At 39.5% G+C, this 17,596-nt stretch overlaps 1 protein-coding gene across 4 annotated transcripts in view; it reads left to right on the top strand.

Moving 5' to 3' along the window:
• Positions 1 to 6,970: 6,970 nt before the first annotated feature.
• Positions 6,971 to 17,596, top strand: part of YES1 (YES proto-oncogene 1, Src family tyrosine kinase) — a 39,763-nt gene continuing 29,137 nt past the window's right edge. The window contains exon 1 of one of the 4 annotated variants that reach the window (XM_044423867.1): positions 6,971 to 7,080. In XM_044423867.1, coding sequence (XP_044279802.1) covers positions 7,074 to 7,080 — 7 coding nt within the window. In that variant the 5' untranslated portion in view covers positions 6,971 to 7,073. Of the gene's footprint in view, positions 7,512 to 17,596 lie in introns of all 4 variants that reach the window. The other 3 variants (XM_044423871.1, XM_044423868.1, XM_044423870.1) reach the window with 3 other exon arrangements.

The raw sequence follows: 17,596 nt of genomic DNA, 5'->3' as shown, positions 1-17,596 counted from the left end.
AACATACCACACTGAAAGACCACAACATTGTTTGCATGTCATAACAGAACAACAGTGGTAGAAAAATCACTAAGGCTTATCACGTCATGCAAACCTGCCCTTAGTCTCCATGGTTGTTCTACTGGTACATTTGTAAATAAAGTAAATATTACAATGATGCCATAACTTTTCCAAAGTTTTCCCATCCAAAGGAAAATAAATAATTAGCTGCCCAGTATTTCTCCTCTTTCAGAGAAATAAGGAATGAACAGTATTATTTAATATGGTGCATTAAAAGTATATGATGCTTGTGCTGAGTTCTATAAGTAAAGGGAAAAAAATCCAGCTGCAAGGAGCTCACAATCTGCAGACAATAGGGGGAGAGAAAGAAAGGGATAGGCATGGGCTAACAATTGCTGAATATAAACTAACAGAATTATATGTACTTTTATTATGGTTAGGCATTAGGACTCAGTAATTAAGCCTAAGTCTTCTTGTGAAGACCATCTTACAAGATTTTTTTTGTTTTAGTCCTTTTCATATGGCACAAGTGCTAAATTGTACATCCAGAGGCCCCTATTGTATACTAGTTTGGGTGCGAGAGCTATGGAAAGCAAGGAGTTGACTACACATATAAATCAGCAGTAATTATGCTGCATGATAAAGAGGGAATATGCAACTATTGAGTTCTTAATGAGGTTAACTTAAAGGGCTGATCTAATAGAGTAAGTTTTAATAGTAAAATTCCTCTCCACTCATCCCCAGGGACCAACTGCATACCAACTGTAGGGTGTATTTGAAAAATACCTCATATTAGCTTCCCTAGCAAATGCATACAGTACCCTGCCATGTTTAGGATCATAGCTTGGGAAAGCAATGGAATGGATAAGCCCTCGGGGAAGCAAAAGCCAATTTTACTGCTCTGACGAAATGAATAAGTATCAACTATAAACTTCTGGTATTGCACCAAAAGCCACGTGAGGAAGAAGAAAGCATCATGCAGCATCTTTACTTAGAATCCCAGTGTTGCTTATTCTCAGTAATTTTGCTTCAGTTAGAGTCTTCCTTGCTGACAGCTCAATTCTGGATATTAGTGGTAGTAACTAGGTCTCCATAAAGTGACAGATGGTTCCAAGAGCAGCCTACAAAGGATCTGCAGCTGACTTTGGACTCCTCATAAAGCTGTGGCTACATTATTAGAATGTGTAAAACAATAACAAGGGAAGTAACTCAAATCTACCACCTGCCCTTGCTAATCCTGCCACTGCTCAATCACAGGCCTTTTCTGAAGACGTGCAGTTGAGCATAACCACATCTAGAATCTCTCTGATTCTAAAAATAAGCCCTTCTCACTGATTTTCTCGGAGCCTGTTTCCAAGCTATAATACTTCAAATTATAGTCCTAAGCATAATGCATAATAGGCTGCACAAGACCTCTCTATTGTCCCCCATTCTAGAGGATGGAGCAAACTGCAAAGGGATTCAGAGGGTAAAACCTGAGCTATCAATTATCAGGAACTGCTGAAAGACTGAACCCACATGTTACGGGCACTCTCAAATGTACTCTTAATTTCTGTTATGGAAAAGAATGCCACTGAGGGGGATATTTTGAACTTCCTCCAATGATACAGGATCCAAATTGTCTGTGGTGTCCCTAGTGTTAGAATCAAAGGACAGACCCTCACCCAAAGTTGTCAGTAAGAGCACTTTTTTGGCTTTATACAGTTCTGGGAAAATTAAGCCACAGGTCTTGTGACATCAATGTGGTGTCCTCCCCCCACCCCTTGCAAACAAACAAAAAACTTGTCCTGCCAATATAAGGATCAGCAAAGCAGTGTCTCTGCCAGTGCAGCATAGCAAGTTAGGGCCTTAATTTCTTTGGCAAGCAATATATCCTGCTCTATAATGTTATAGAAATTAACATACCCACATTGCCTCTCTTGCGTCCCACTCCTCCGCAATCTCTCTCTGTCCCTTAGTAGTCTCAGTTCAGGATGACCAAGCTGGACGTGGTAACTAGTTCAGGTAAATGGATCCACCAAGCATATTACATTAAAACTATTTGTATTGTAGAACATGTGTTATGATACGTTTTACTTTTTGTGCATATGGTGTATACAACATATGTTAGGGAGCTGTGATGATTCATTACTTTCCAGCATAAATACATTGAGGACAAAAAGTTTACATTAGTAGAAATGGTGCTCTGGAGGTGCCTTGATAAGATTTGTTACCACATTCCATATAATAATAGCCCCAGAAAAGTAAATGTAAACAAACACCTTAATTGTTTAATTATAAAGGTACTCAATATATCTGCTGAAAGAGCTAAAATAAGAAATTCAGAAAGAATGTGATCTAATATGTGCTTAGACAGATGAAAGTCTTACAACTCTGGCTGGGAAATGCTGTGATGTGTAAGACTTATTTCTGTCAAAGCATGTATTTGATCGCATCCTAAAGGACTTCCTTTATTTCTTATTTTGAAGAAAAAGGGGATAACCCCTCCTATCAATTTCCTTACTCCAAATTACTGCATTGGTTTTACTAGTGTCTGCGATTAATTATAATTATTCACATATGTTAAATGTCAAAGCTCAACATTAACATGCAAATTGAATAAATGCCTTTTTCAATTATATATTTTTATTGGTGATGAAGGTTTGTTTCTGGCAAATTGTAACATTATGCTTGTTTTACAAGGCACATAATATGAATAAAATCACTGTACAATATCAAATGTTTGAAAATGTTTGAAAACACATTTTTCAAATAAAAAATATTCCAGGTTGACATTAGATTGAATGCCTTGGTAATAATCAAGGTATGAGATACTTGTTATAGAAACCACTGCCCATGGAACAGATGAACAAGGAAGTGGTTATTTTAAGTATCCGTAAGAACACTTGTGCTCCAACAAATAGAGACAGGATATAAAGAGATAAAGATTAGCAAACAGCAATACAGTTTGCTTTATATAATGTAATCCGGTTTGACTGCTGTAACTGTTGTGCACAAATATGAACAGCAAAGGTCTCATATTGTAAATATGAAGTTTGCAAAAGCTTTTCAATAGTAAAGAAATTTGTGTCACTTGATTGAAAACAGTTGGTTTTTCATTTTTTAAACAAGCTTTTTCCAAGAATCAAAATGGAAAAGAAATGTTCACCGAGGCATATGCTTTCTCTGTTGCGTGTAGAGCAACTAAAAACATTCTGAAACAGATGCTGCGTACACTTAAGGAAAGAATGGTCAGTCTGTATCTTCAGGTGTGCATTAATAGAAGAGTTGCTATGAAATATTTTAGAAATGCATAGTGCATTGATTCTTCACTGATATGGCAAACAAGGCTCTAAAAGTGACTCTGTATAGGCATCCTTAGAATGACTCTGAGAGTTCAGTGGGTCTCCATAAATAAATATACAGAGTGGCAATGAAATTATGCTGTGTTGGAATCATTGGCTGAGATACATAATAAACAGTGTAATATTTGAATGGTTATACAGTCTTAATTAGAATGTTTTGCCTCCAGACTGATTTATTTTTATTTTTATTTATTTTGCAAAGTTTTCACCAGTGTTCTAGCCTGTAACTTGCTATATTGCTTTTGTTGTCAAGATGTGCCATCAACCTTGGCACTTGCAAGATGAACACCAAAAAATGGGAATGAATATGGAAATATTATTAAAGAATGACAAAATCCTTGTAAAATAATGAGGGGTTTTTTCTTTGTTCATGTTTCCTAATTATACAAATGTGTGGTCATGCAGTTGCTTTGTTTTTGCTTGTTTTATATACCTTTTTTTTCTTTCTCTTCCACACTTACCATGTATAGTGATAATTTACCCTTTATAGAGTCTATGGAGGTATTTTGTTGCTATGTAACTTTGTGAATTCCCAACACAGGATACAAATGTTTGCTGGTCAGTACTAGGGCTTTCTGTTGATGAAAATAACTGTGACAAAGAAAGATTAGTCTGCATCTGCTGATATCACAAAGGCAGCAAGTCTGCCTTAATTGCTATAACTGTTTCCTTTCCTATGGATTCCTTTGCTTTTCATAGAGGGAAGGAGTGGTTTTCTGGTAAAATATTGCAGATTTGCTCAAAACAATTATGTTTCTGTATATGAAGAGTAGTGAGTGACTGTACTATGTTTGTTAAATATGTTTTCCATGAAATTATGTTGACCGCCAGGTTATTGCATGCTTTCCTGAAAAAATCCTTATGATATTGTGTCACTTGTCTTCTTTCCTTTCACATATACTTATTTTACTGCCACCTCAAACTTTTATGTAATTTATATGCAAGTTGTTTTATACCTCCAAAATTATAGCTTATATAATTTACTATAGGAGTACAGCACATTTTCAAAAACATTTTATAGATAGCTTCTGCTTACACTGTTGCTTGACATACACAAATATAGATGGTAGACAACTACAAGACTATCCTTGGGGTATTGGTTAATTCTCATGTTTAAGTATCTTTATTAATCCTGAAGTATAACCATTTCATGTTGGAAGTTCTTCTTTGCAGTTTTTGTCAAAGGCTGGTGGCTTTCAGGTAAGCTTGCTGACATTGACTGGTGCTATAAATGGCCACTGTGCTTCTTTTGTACATTGAGAATTGAATATAATTTCAGTTTATCACATACTTTACCTCTTGCATTTCCTGGCAATTTGAATCCATTGTTACAATTTCCTTATTTTATCTATACCTGTGCATGTGTTTATTGAATATACATACATATACACCTTCTCAACTGGGAGATGACACTTTATACATCTGATGTATTGGGACTGGCTCCATGAAAGTTTATGTCATAACAAATCTGTTGGTCTCTTAAGGTGCCACAAGACTTTGGTTTGTATTCTAGGATTTTTAAGTGGGTTAGGGCCCTTCATAAATAATATGGGAATGAGCATGAGGGCTACTGGAAGAGAAATGGAATTGCCAAATGCAAACAGAACCACCCTGTACAAGTGATACTCTTCTCATAGAACTCCACTGAGCTACATACACCTACCAATGCAGTTGGCACCTATTCAAGAAGATCCCCAAATGGAACATATTTTCCATGGCTATCTTGTTGGTCACTGTGGGAAACTGGATAATAGTCAAGATTCAACAGGGCTTCTTTTAAATATTAATATTAAAGAAGTACTTTCACATTAACATAAACATTCAGAATGCTTTGAGATACTTCTAACCCATTTCTATTTAATGGCAGGTGTATTTAATATCAAGCTTGAGTTTAGCCCTTTGACTATTGCAAACAATGCTATCCCAACACATGAGGTAATTGCTAACTGTATGATCAAAGTCCATTCCATTAAGTCTGATATGAAAGTCCTTTAACTGCTCTTTTGTTGCCAGTTTTAATGTTGTGGAGTGTGGCACAAGTACTTTGTATTTTTGCAAACTTTAAAAAATTTAGTGTCTGAGAATTAAGTCTTACTATAATTAGTTTAAATTTCACAAACATGATGAAATTTTGAAATAATGATGGGAGATAATCTACTTATCAACAGATTCATTTTGTTCTGCATTTTGTTGTATGCTTTTCCCAAAGTCCCAGTACTTCAATCATGGCTTACCAGATAAAAGCTGAGCTGCAAGTGACCTTCAAAATCAAACCCTATAGCACTAGCATTCCTGAAAGTGATTTGTCACTTTTCTGAACTCCAGAGTTCATAGAGTTGTTCAGCCTATGGAGAATTCGGAATCATGTTTATGTTAGCAGCATCAGCCTAAGAATAAGTCAAGTATTGAACTTCAGAACTTGAGAGTAGGCCTTTGAACATATTTGGAAATTGTTCCATTTAGGATTGCAGTACTATCAGAGTGCTTCCAGAACAGCTCCTAGCACTAGTAGTTAAAAGACATTGCACATATATTCCATCATTTCCTCCTTAATGAATTTTATGTTACTAAAATAGGCAGAAGCAGCAATGGAAAAATCACAAGAGAAAGTTGGAATCCATAAAAACGTGTGAATGAAGCATAGCAAAAGCCTCATATGGAAACACTCTTAGATGCAGCAGCATTATACTGACAGACAGCTGGCAATCAATGGTTTATTTATGTACTGCTGTAATGTTTGACAAAAAAAAATTAGTACAAACATTTTCTGCAATATTGACTTTTGATAGGAAGGAAGGGCACTTTTCTCAACTATTGGCCAACTCTCAAAAGGCTTTGCAAGCCACAAAAGTAATTATTATTGGAGAGTATTCCAATTCTTTTCCAGTAGTAATTCTTTCTTGCCAGAACTGAACTGGAGCAGTGGCTTTGGTTGTTATATTAAAGGTGCATTTAAAATATTTTCATCTACTTAACTATTTTAATTCAATTAAGTAGAAAATCTTTCAGATCCAGCATGACCCTGGAAATTAAACCCCATGAACTCTAATGAATGATCTACACCACGATTCTAAGCCTTTTCGACAGAAGCAACTTACTGAAGGAAACCTGTCTCCAAACTTAACTGCATTCGAGACTTGTCAGTGGACAAGATTTCCTTCCTCAGTGTCCGTTCTCACTTTGTGGACATAAGGATTTAACACATTGGACAAGGTGCCAGTGAGGATGAATGCCAGTGCGCTCTGCACTAAAAGTTTAATGTTAACAGTGTGGATGTTAAGTGAACTTGCCAAAGCAGCCTTGCAGGATCCCTTTTCAACCTCAGGATTTTATTAATAACAATAGCCGTTCTTAATTTGTTCTTCCCGAGCTCTACTAACCCATCTTCTAAGAGTTCAGCCCCTAAGTGTGTCTTCTGAGCAGTACGCCCCATTGAGTTCAATAGGGCTGACCCTTATGGGCATCCCACTGAGCTGCCCCCTTACACTTCCGGCCCCCCAAAGTCTAAGGCTTCCACACCCAGCAGAGGGAGATCCCGGCTTCCCGGCTTCCATCGAAGGAATGCGACAGGGAAAGCGGCAGAGGGGGCGCTATCGGTCCTTGCGGGCCGGCAGAGAAGCAACCAAGGTAGTCGCCTTCCCCGTCGCGTCGCGAGAGCCGGAGTTTCTCCTCAGCAACAGCTGCTGCAGCCCCCTCCGCCGACTGCTTCTCGGGTCTCCAGAAGCCGCCATGTTAGGTCGGGACGGTGAACTCGGGCTCCACTGAGGGGGACCCGGTGCCGGCGCCTCCTCGTCCTCCGCCTCCTTGTGCGTGTGGAAGGGCGAACACCCCTGCTTCCCGACTCCTCCCTCTCCCCTCGGCCTGGGCTGCTGACAGAGCCTCTGGAAGCGGCGGCGCCCGCTCTTCGCCCGGGGAACCCTAGCCGGCGCTTATGGGGCGGCCGTGGCGGGACTGAACGCGCCAGGCAGAGCTACGCGGGGGAGCCGCGAGGGGGGCTCCCCGCCGCCACATACAGCCACGCCACTGCCGCGCTCTCCTCTGCCCGGTCAGCTCCTCCCGCGCTGAGACGGAAGCGCCCTCTCGCCCGCTGCCCGGTAGGAGGAGGGGAAGCGCCGCAGAGGGCACGGGGGCTCGGCGTTCTCCCCGGGAGCAGCCCTCACGAAGCAGGTGAGGCGGGAGAGTCCCGGGCGCTTCTCCCCCTCCGCGCGTCTTCGCACTTCCTCCCACTTCCCCGCGGAGGCGGCCGCGCCTGGAGCGCGCTAGGCCCCGCATGCCCCCCTCGAGCTCCCGTCTCCGCTCTCCCCCGGCGGGGTGGCCCTCCCTCGACTTCTCTCGTAGGATCCGGCATAGGTAGCTTGTCATGATGGGGTGAGGGGGTCTCTTCCCACCCCCTCCCAGTTCTTTCCTCTCTACTCCGGGAAAGTTTACAGTAACTTCCTGCTGTAGGGGTGGGTTTTTGTGTTTTGTTGTTGGAGGTGAGACAGTGTGCGTGTATCGGGCATCTAAACCCTGTAAAAGGGGTTTATTTCGATGTTTCATTCTCCAAAGGCACATTTGGAGCGAGTCATTGTCTTTCTCTCCCCTTCCCAATAAAATGCAGAGGTGGCAGCCTGGTAAAGGATCCGTCTATACTGCTGGTTTGCTTTACAAAGCCCGGTAACAACTGTTGTGAACAGAAGGGGTCCATTTCACCCAAGCTTTGATTGACTACCCCAACACGTTTGATTGTTAGACTTTTTGTTTTGAGGAAGAGAAGAATAGTAAACGAAGAGACCGAAGTATTCAGTTATCTTTTACATCCTTGACCCCATTTCAATTTTAACTTTTTAGTTCTCTGAATATGCCTATGATGAGTTTACAACGGCAGTCTGCCTTGCTATAATTCCTTCAAATACATGTTATGTTGCTAAAGATGCATGCCAAGGGCATTTGCTCTCTTTAGTGTTAACTTGGTTTATATAACAGCATGATTTATGGCTTTAAATATTTTGCATCTCAGCAACAAGAATTGTGATTGGGTGGAAGTTTTTAAATGCACATCAATTAGGAAATGTTGGTACATGTGTATGTAGATTCCTTGTGAACAAATGCGAGATAACTTGTAGACCCTTTGACTTTTTATTTTCCCATTATTGAAAGGAGCAGTAAGCAGTAACTATAGTACAATCCTATGCATGTTTAGATGCGGGGGTGGGGGGATCCCACAATCCCAGCATTCCCCAGCCAGAGTTGTAGGATTTTTTTTGTTTTTCTGGCTAAACATGCATAGAATTGCATTCTTAGAAACTGAAGATTATATTGTCTGATAATCTTTGCATGTAAAGGAAGCTAGCAAGCATTTAATACATTTACTGTGAAATTCATTGTGTAAATTGAATTCTCAAAAGTACAGAAAGGATTGCAGCCTGAGGGACTGAATAATTTTGCGTAATTTAGGAAGAGGGCATGCAAAATTTATACGATAGTTTGCACATTTCAGTTAATATAACTATTCATCGGACAATATTTAAGAACTATTGTATTTTAGTTTTTTGCAGATTGTCCTGTTAAGCTTTTTGCAGCTTTTGTGTTTAGAGGGGCCTCCAATGCAGTGATAGAAGCTGTAGCCTAGGAAACTTTGAAGTGCATGTAGGAGGCTTAAGAGATGTTTGGATCCCACCTGTTATGTTGAGAATTTTGCTAAATGAAAGTTTCAAGTTGGTTTTAAACTGGCATAGTTATATTTACAAGACATATTTATGATATTTGCAAGGAATATTTTAATGTACTTTCAGAATTCTTTTTAATATTTAAGTGATAACTACTTATTTCTTATCAATGTATCCTGACTTTAACAAAATCTTCTCACAAAGTATCTACACAAATATAAAGCCTATAAAATATTAGTAGCACAAAAACAATAATAATAAATATAATGCAAACATTGTAACAAAAGGAATTTATAATGCCAGTCAGCATACACATTTTAATTTTTTAAACAATTAATAATAACATGTATTTGAAGTGTTTTCACTGTGTGCTTAGAAATGTAAAGAGAGGACTTGTCAGATTTCCCCAGGGAAGAGAGTCCATATCATGACAGAAAAAGCCCTGTTTCTGGTATTTATCAAATTAATCTGATTTAAAAGGACAATAGAGGTAACCTAAACGTCTGATAGGTTTGTTAACCATCTCAACAACCTACTGTGGCCAAGTTTGCATGTAAGAACAAGCCACAGTGTGCACTCACCATAGCTTGCATTTTCAGAATAACAACTGGTGCTGCACCAGCAAGCCCTATGAGGATGTTAAGCCATGATGGCTTGTTCTTAAATTTAAATCAACCTTGAGTATTCACGTCCTACCTGGCATTAGTTGATGGAAATGTGAAATATGATTAGGTATCATATTTATCAGTTAATGGCTTGATACTGTAGCCCAACCTTACCCAGTGATTCCATGTACACATAAAAAGCATAATTTATAAAATAAGTAAATATACTTTTAAAAGAATATTGGATTTTGAATTTCTGAAAAATTTCATGCACAATATTAAACAACTCAAGTGTGAAATTACTGTTCTAATGGAAATGCGGAATTTGCCAGAAAGATTGAATTTGTATAGTGGCATTTGAAGGTAGTGAACTAAGTTACCATGCGATAAATGAACAGGTCCTTCTATGGATCTGCAACTGAAGAGCTGGCAGGAGAGAGGAAGACTTTCCTCAATGGATGGAAGTAAGTAGGGAGACTGGACTGAAAAGCAGACACCAATTTTGTCACCTTGTTTTAACAATGGTAACTATTCTTAACAGTAGTAGCTTTGCTCATCCTTGTTTCTATTTGCTACCACTTTCTCTCCTTTTTTACCCATCTGAGACAAGACAGAATATGCATCCTAATTTGGGTAATGACACTGAGCCAAACTGAGTAGGCTATGCAACATCTCAAACACACATCATGGCAGTACTTTCTGTCTTTGTTCTGTCATGCACAATAAAAAGAAGAAAGAAAAAAGGGTACTGAAGGAATGTGGCTGTCACTGTTACTAAGTTCATAAAACAGGCACGGTGATAAGGGTGACATCATAAATTGTTTGCTCCACAAATCTTGCTTGTGCTTAGTGATTTTTGTTGTAGAACAGTTAGCAATCCTTGCAGGATTTCTCACGTGATTCTGTATTGGACTTGGATCAGTGAGCTAGCCACGTTTTTAGGTAGCATAAAAAGGTAAAGGTTAAGGTTTCCCCTTGACATTAAAGTCCTGTCATGCCTGACTCTAGGGGGTGGTGCTCATGTCCGTTTCCTAGCCAAGAGAGCCAGCATTTGTCTGCAGACAGTCTCTGTGGTCATGTGGCTGGCATGACTAGTGCCCAAGGCGCACGGAACGCTGTTACCTTCCCACCGAAGTGGTACCTTTTTATCTACTTGCATTTGCATGCTTTCGAACTGCAAGGTTGACAGGAGCTGGGACGGAGCAATGGGAACTCACCCCATTGTGCAGATTCGAACCGGCAACCTTTCGATCAACCAGCCCAGCAGCACAGCTGTTTAAACCACTGCGCCACCTGCATCCCTATATCTACATATAGTGCATTATTATTAAAGAAAGCGTCCATGTGATATAATAGTGATTGCTTCCTTAGATAGCTTTAAAAACAGGCTAGATAAATTTATTTATTTATTTATTAAAACATTTTTATGCTGGAAGTTGATGGAAGTTTGTTGTTACATTCTGTCAAAGTTGTCTCTAACTTATGGGAACCCTTTGAATGAATGTCTTGCACTTGGGGCATAGGAATTGATGTCATAAGTACAGGTTAGGGAACAAGTGGATAGAGAACATCACTTGTGAAAAGGATCTCGGGGTGCTGGTCAACTGCAGGTGAAACATGAGTCAGCAGTGTGACACAGCAGTCAAGAGGGCGAATGCCACCCTTGGATGCATAGCCAGAAGCATAACTTCTAGATCAAGAGAGGTATTACTGCCACTCTATATGGCTCTGGTGCTCTCATGGCTGGAGTATTGTGTTCAGTTCTGGCCCCCTCATTAAATCAAGAGGGATCTAGCAAAGTTGGAATTGATGCAGCGATGGACCGCAAGGATGGTGGCTGGTTTGCAGGGTAAGCCATACGAGGAGAGACTGAGGGAACTGCGTCTTTTCAGCCTTGAAAAGACTCAGAGGGGACCTGTTAGCAGCATGAGGGAGTGTTACACAGAGGTGGGTCATGACCTTTTTTCTCCGGATGAGGGCAGGATGCATTCCAGTGGAGCAGAGCTCAGGAAACTAAGATTCAAGGTGGATTCAGGAACTACTTCCTGATGGTTAGGACCCCTAGGGTATGGAATGGGCTTCCACGTGAGGTGGTTGAAGCCCCATCGGTGAGGGTGTTTAAGGATAGGCTGGACATGCACATGGTTGGCATGTCATGAATGGAGCCGGCTGGAGCTGGGAAGCCCCTTCTGACTGTTTCTATGTTTTTATGAATGTTTATGGAATCCGTTTATCTCATATCTGGTTTTCCTTTTCTTCTTCTGCCTTCAATTTTCCCTAACATTATTTTCTTCTCCAGTAACTCTTGTCTTCTCAAGATGTGGCAGAAGTACAACACTTTCAGTTTTATCATTTTTGCTTCCAGGGAAAGTTCTGGCTTGATTTGATCTAGGACCCCAGGTGCATCATTTTATTGATCCAGGGTATTTGGAGACCTCTCCTCAAGCACCGTTTTTTGAATGCATCACTTTTCATCCTGTTAACTTTTTACATTTTCCATCTCGGTGATCAGGAATACAATACTGTTGATGATCTTGGCCATGGACTCCACTAAAACTTCATTGCATTTGGTAATCTTTTAGGGTTCCTTCATTGTTGCCCTTCCAAATCTCTGTCTTCTAATTTCTTGGCTGCAGTCTCCATTTGAATTGATGACTGGACCATAGCATGCAAAATCTTTCACAACTTCTTTTTAATCTTTGTTGCCTTTTACTCTGTGTAAATCTTTAACTTGTGTAGTCATGATTTTTATTTTTTTACTGTTTAGCTGTAGTCCTGCATTTGCACTTCCTTCTTTCATTCTTTAATTAGGAGTCATTTCAACTCATTGCTGCTTTCTGCCAGTAATATGATATATCATCTGCATATCTTTAATTATTGATGTATATTCACCTGGTTTTTACTCCACCTCCTTCTGATCCTAATCCAGCTTTCCTTAGGATAATTTCTGCAAACAGATCAAACAGATACGAAGATAAAATGCACCTTTGTCTGACACTTTTGCCTAGAATAAACCATTCTGTTTCTCCATGTTATTTCCTTACAATAGCCTCTTGTCCTTTATATAGGTTACACTTAAGGATAATCAAATGCTGAGGCATACCCATTTCTTTCAGGATCATCCATAGCTTTTCAAAACCCAGAGTCAAAGGTTTTGCTGTAGTCGATAAAGCATATATAGCATAGATTGATCTTCTTTTGAAATTCATTGGGGTACTCTAGTAGCCAACATATATTTGCAGTGTGAAATGGAATCTGCAATGGGAACCAGTCCAATTGAACTTTGTAGGACTTGCTTCTGAGTAGACTTGCATTGGATTGTACTGTGAGCAGTAATTCCTTGCTCTTGATAAATTTCTAGGTTTTTAAAAGCCTTCTTACATAGTATTTTAACTGTGCTTCCTTATAATCCCAAATTGCTTTCTTAATAAATATGCTTAGGAATGCAGCCTGAGATCATTGCTTAGCAAGCATTGGCATGACATAGGGATTTTACTACAAGTTTATTTAAAAAAAATTAATAGAAACAGTTTTATACTCCCTAAACACATTTACTTAAGAGTACTGCCATTTATTTCAGGGAAATGTCTGATAGTGTCACAATCATAAAGAATATTAAACCTCAGATGTACCTACCCATATCCTCTTCACACCCATCTCAAATACAGAGGATATTTACATGATAAATTATTGCACAGTTGTATTAATAATCTAGCTTTAGGGGACTTTTGTTTAATCTGAGAAATGTGTTTAGTTTACACTAGTGCTTCCAGTGTACCACAGTTCTTGCTAGTATATTGTTGTCTTGGAAACACTTGTTGTGCCTGCTATTCATTGTCTTTGAGAATGTAGACAATATGATGCTGGTATTTATGCTCCTGACAATGTAGCTGTAACTAGTTATTTTCCATTGTACCCCACTTTCAAACAGCTGCACTTAAACTGGTCAGCCACTTAAATGATCAAAAAGTGACTAATTGTATTCTCAAAGTGAAAGAAAGGTTATCTCTAATTTAAGCCTTCCATAAATAAACTGCTACCTCTTAGATTTGCCTTGAAAGAATGCTTTCCTCTCTTTTTCTTCTTGCATTCAGTGGCAGGGTTGCCACATTTTCACCTAGAGGTGATTTCTATATGTTTACTTGTTTGCTCCTGTTTAATAGATGTCTATATCATTGCCCACATTTAATAATATATCTAAGCAGTTTAAGTTTTGAAAATGAAATATGCAGTGCTATACATTAAAATACAAGTAAAATGGCTAAAACAGTTAATAAAAATTTTAAAAGTGTTGCAATGCAGAACTACAAACAAGCAGACTGAGCAGCATGCTTACTTAGGGAAGGCCTGGGTAAAGAAATAGATTCCCAAAACATTCTACAACTGGTGCCTCCCAAGTACCAGTGGGGAGTTTATTCCATAAATTGGGTTCCAACATAAAGAAGGGTTGTGCCTTGTCAGTTGTGCCTTGTCTTCAAACAGCATGTGTCACTTTCACTCTACTTTTTAGCTTCTGCTTATACAGTAGGATTCATAGAGCTGGAAAGGGCTACTTAGGCCATCAAGTTAAACCTCTGTTCAGTCCAGGAATCCAGTTTAAAGTTTTCTGGAGAGTTGGCATTCCAGGTTTTGCTTGAATATCTCCAGTAATGTAGCTGGTTCCATTGTCTTACTTGCATTTCATTTTCTTGATGTTCAACAAAAATCAATCTTCCTGTAACTTATGTCCATTGTTTCATTTCCTACATTCTTGGTTGAGAGATAATGGGTTGTGGCTCTTAGTGGTATGACAACCCTTGAAAAGTTGTATAATATTCCCTCTCAGTTTTTCCTTTTCAGGGTTAAATATGCACAATTCCTTTACTCATTCTTTGTAGGACTTAGTTTGTAGCCCCCTAATCATCTTGATTGCCCTTTTCTGAACTTGTTCCAATTTATTTGAATTACTCTTTGAAATCCTAAGAAGACAAAAGAAGGTTTCTCATCTTCATATTTTGCTAAGATGGACTGAGTATTCCCTGTTTTCTATTCTCTGGGATAATAGTTCTTGCGGTGTACAAGTTGTATTCTCAGAGTGAAATTTGCTGCACAACTAGCTTTTATCTAATGTTAAAAACTCCACAGTTATTTTTACAGAATCTACTGCCTTGTTTAACATTTCTGTAGTAGGAAAAATTAAATATAAAAGTGTATTTTTATTTCTGTTAATAGCCAGAGAGCCTTCCCCTTTAGTTATACAAAAGATCATTGGTAGGGAGGGGAGTTGGGCTGAGAGGAAACCATCTACCTCTCTCCAAAAATGTAAATTGTGAAGAGGAATTCCCCACTGTACTTTAAAGATCCTTTACAGGTTAGGAGGATCTAAGTGTGTGTGTGACTGTGGGATTCTTCAAAACTCTTCCCTGTCACCTAGTCTCCTTTCTCCCTAAGTATCAGCTCCAGCAACTGATCGCTCATATCTGTATTCTGCTTTCTGCAGATCATCATCATCATCACACAGCATTTGTATTCTACCTTTTTTCCTCTTGTGAGGAATCCAGCATGGCCTATATAGATCCATTTTATCTCACATCAACAACCGTGTGAGGAAAGTTAGGATGAAAGTACATGACTGGCCTAAAGTCACCTAGTGAGCTTCATGGCTGTGTGGGACTAGAACCTGGAGCTCTTGGGTCGCCAGACCAGTATTTAACACACCACAGCAGCCCTCACTTATCTGAAGACAGCAAGAGCACATCATCTGTGAGATGGAATTCAAAAGAGTAGGCTAATTTGGAATACCCAGAGAATCCTGTTCTTGTGTGCAATGAGTCTTAGCCTGGCCTTCCCTCCCTGCTTTAGAGCCCAGCATGCCTATATACTGGACAACTCCTTTTCTAAAATATATAATGATTAGATGTTCAAGCAGACTTACTTGGCTGTATTTCTTAATACAGATTAAGATTTCTTTATCAGGAGTGGCTAAACTGAGGCCCAGGAGCCACGTGTGGCTCTTTGAGTTTATTTTGCGGCTTGCCTTCCGGGACGCCCATGGACTCCAGCTTGCTACTTGCTGCCTGCCACTAGCACCTACAGCCATCCACTTGCCATTCACTACTTGTTGCTGCTGCCTGTGGGTGACCATTTGCAGCTCACAAACATCTGAGATTTACTATGTGTGGCTCTTTCATTGAGCAAGTCTGGCCACCCCTGCTATATATCTTGCTGAGGAACTTAAAAAAATATATCTGTGGGAGCAATGGAATAGTATTGCTATCCCTTCCACAAGAATCAGCTCAAAAATGACTTTGGGCTGGCCACAGGAGAAACATATTCCAAACCGCCTTCTGTAGCTCTAACATTTGGGTTTGCCATAGAATGGATTGTCAGATAATGCAGGCTGTCAGAATAAAGTATTTATTTTCATTGTAGTGATACATAGTGTTGTGGGTTATTCTTGTGAAAAGTGAGAAGTTGCAATAACTACAAAGCCTCAGTCTAGTATCTGGTTTTCTGTTCTTGTTTCTGTAGTATGTGACAAAGGAAATTAGATAACATTATTCTTCCTGGCATGGCTTTGTTTCTGTTGCTCCCTAGAGATGAAAAAGTTTTGCTGGAATTTTGTTGTGATGTTGCTATATTATGTGTTCTGCATGTTTTAAAAGCTACACATATAAGCATGTTTTTCTCTCAGTAGACAATACATTTTGATTTAAATGTACATTTGTCATCAGTAAACTAAAAGACATAATATAAACCTGTTCTTGTTGAGCTGCTGAAAGATGGCTTTTGCGAACAAGACTTTCAGAACATAAAAATTTATCTTCTGAATTAAAGAACAGATTATTTCTTGTTACTCTTCCCAAAATTAAGAATTCTTAGACTTTCTTTCTTTGTCTACAGTACTGAAGCAATTAGCTTATGGATTTCTGTACAATTCATAGTGCCACAGTGCTGGCAGCTTACTTAGGGCACCATAATGGGCTCAGTACTCAGTACAAAAGTTGAAAGGAAAAGGAAACATGACAGAATACATAGCATCAACTCTTGAGAGCCATGCATCCAGCACTGGTGGCAACACTGTTGAGCATCACCTGTTGTACTGTGTTTGGCATGCTGTTGATTGTCCTGAGAGTCAAATTTAAATGAAGTCAATTACGGGAAGAAGACATGATGCTACCAGTGTTGCACCACAGATAACAAAAAAGTATTCGTCAAGATACACACAACACCTTCCACTGAATGAGCCACTGTGACCCAAACAAGCAAGTGGAAGCCTCCTTGAATCCTTGAATACAAAGGTTCCAGTCCACCTGTACCACACATGTTAATAAACTGCTCATAATCACCCTCTGACTTCCGTCAAAAGAAAGGAGGACAGAAAGCATATCACAGCATGCAAACAGCTCCCATGGAACAGGCCAACGCCATGCCTCCATGGGAAAAGAGCTTATGAACTCCTGAATGGGAGAAAGAGCCTTTTGGCAGGGAACGGAAAGGAAAGGAACAGTTCCCACTGAACTCATTTCAGTTGCTCTCTACAATGGATTGTTGAATTGTGCGAACCCAGACTGATTTCCTGAGGGTGGCTTGTTTGTGTGGATCAAGGCTTCTTAACCCATTGGCTGTTCTAGAGTTCATTGTACCCATGATGGACTGCTATATCATGTAAACCTGGGTGACCAACTCCACTCCAGGCATACTTGGGAAGGACTAAAGAGAAGGAGAGGGTCAACAACATCAGAGAAAATGAATCCATTATCTCAGGATCTGGACGGAGTGTGTTTATGAGGCAGTGGCTGAGAATAGTTCTGTTGCACATTCTCTCAGTGCTCTTCTACTTTGACAATGGATAGGTTATTAGTTAGAACTCAGTAGAACCCTGTTTATACATGCTGTGACATTTTGTTCTGCTCCATGTGTTCAGGTTGTACTCCTGTAAGACAAATGAGATCATTAATATTGATCAGTAGTATCAAGAGTTGGAGTGGTGTACCTGGTATTTACCAACAGAGGACTT

Source organism: Varanus komodoensis, unplaced genomic scaffold, assembly GCF_004798865.1.
Source record: "Varanus komodoensis strain SLA01 unplaced genomic scaffold, ASM479886v1 scaffold14_1, whole genome shotgun sequence".
Taxonomy (NCBI): Eukaryota; Metazoa; Chordata; class Lepidosauria; order Squamata; family Varanidae; genus Varanus; species Varanus komodoensis.
The sequence above is the reverse complement of the archived record's forward strand: the minus strand, read 5'-3'. Positions and strand labels throughout refer to the sequence as shown.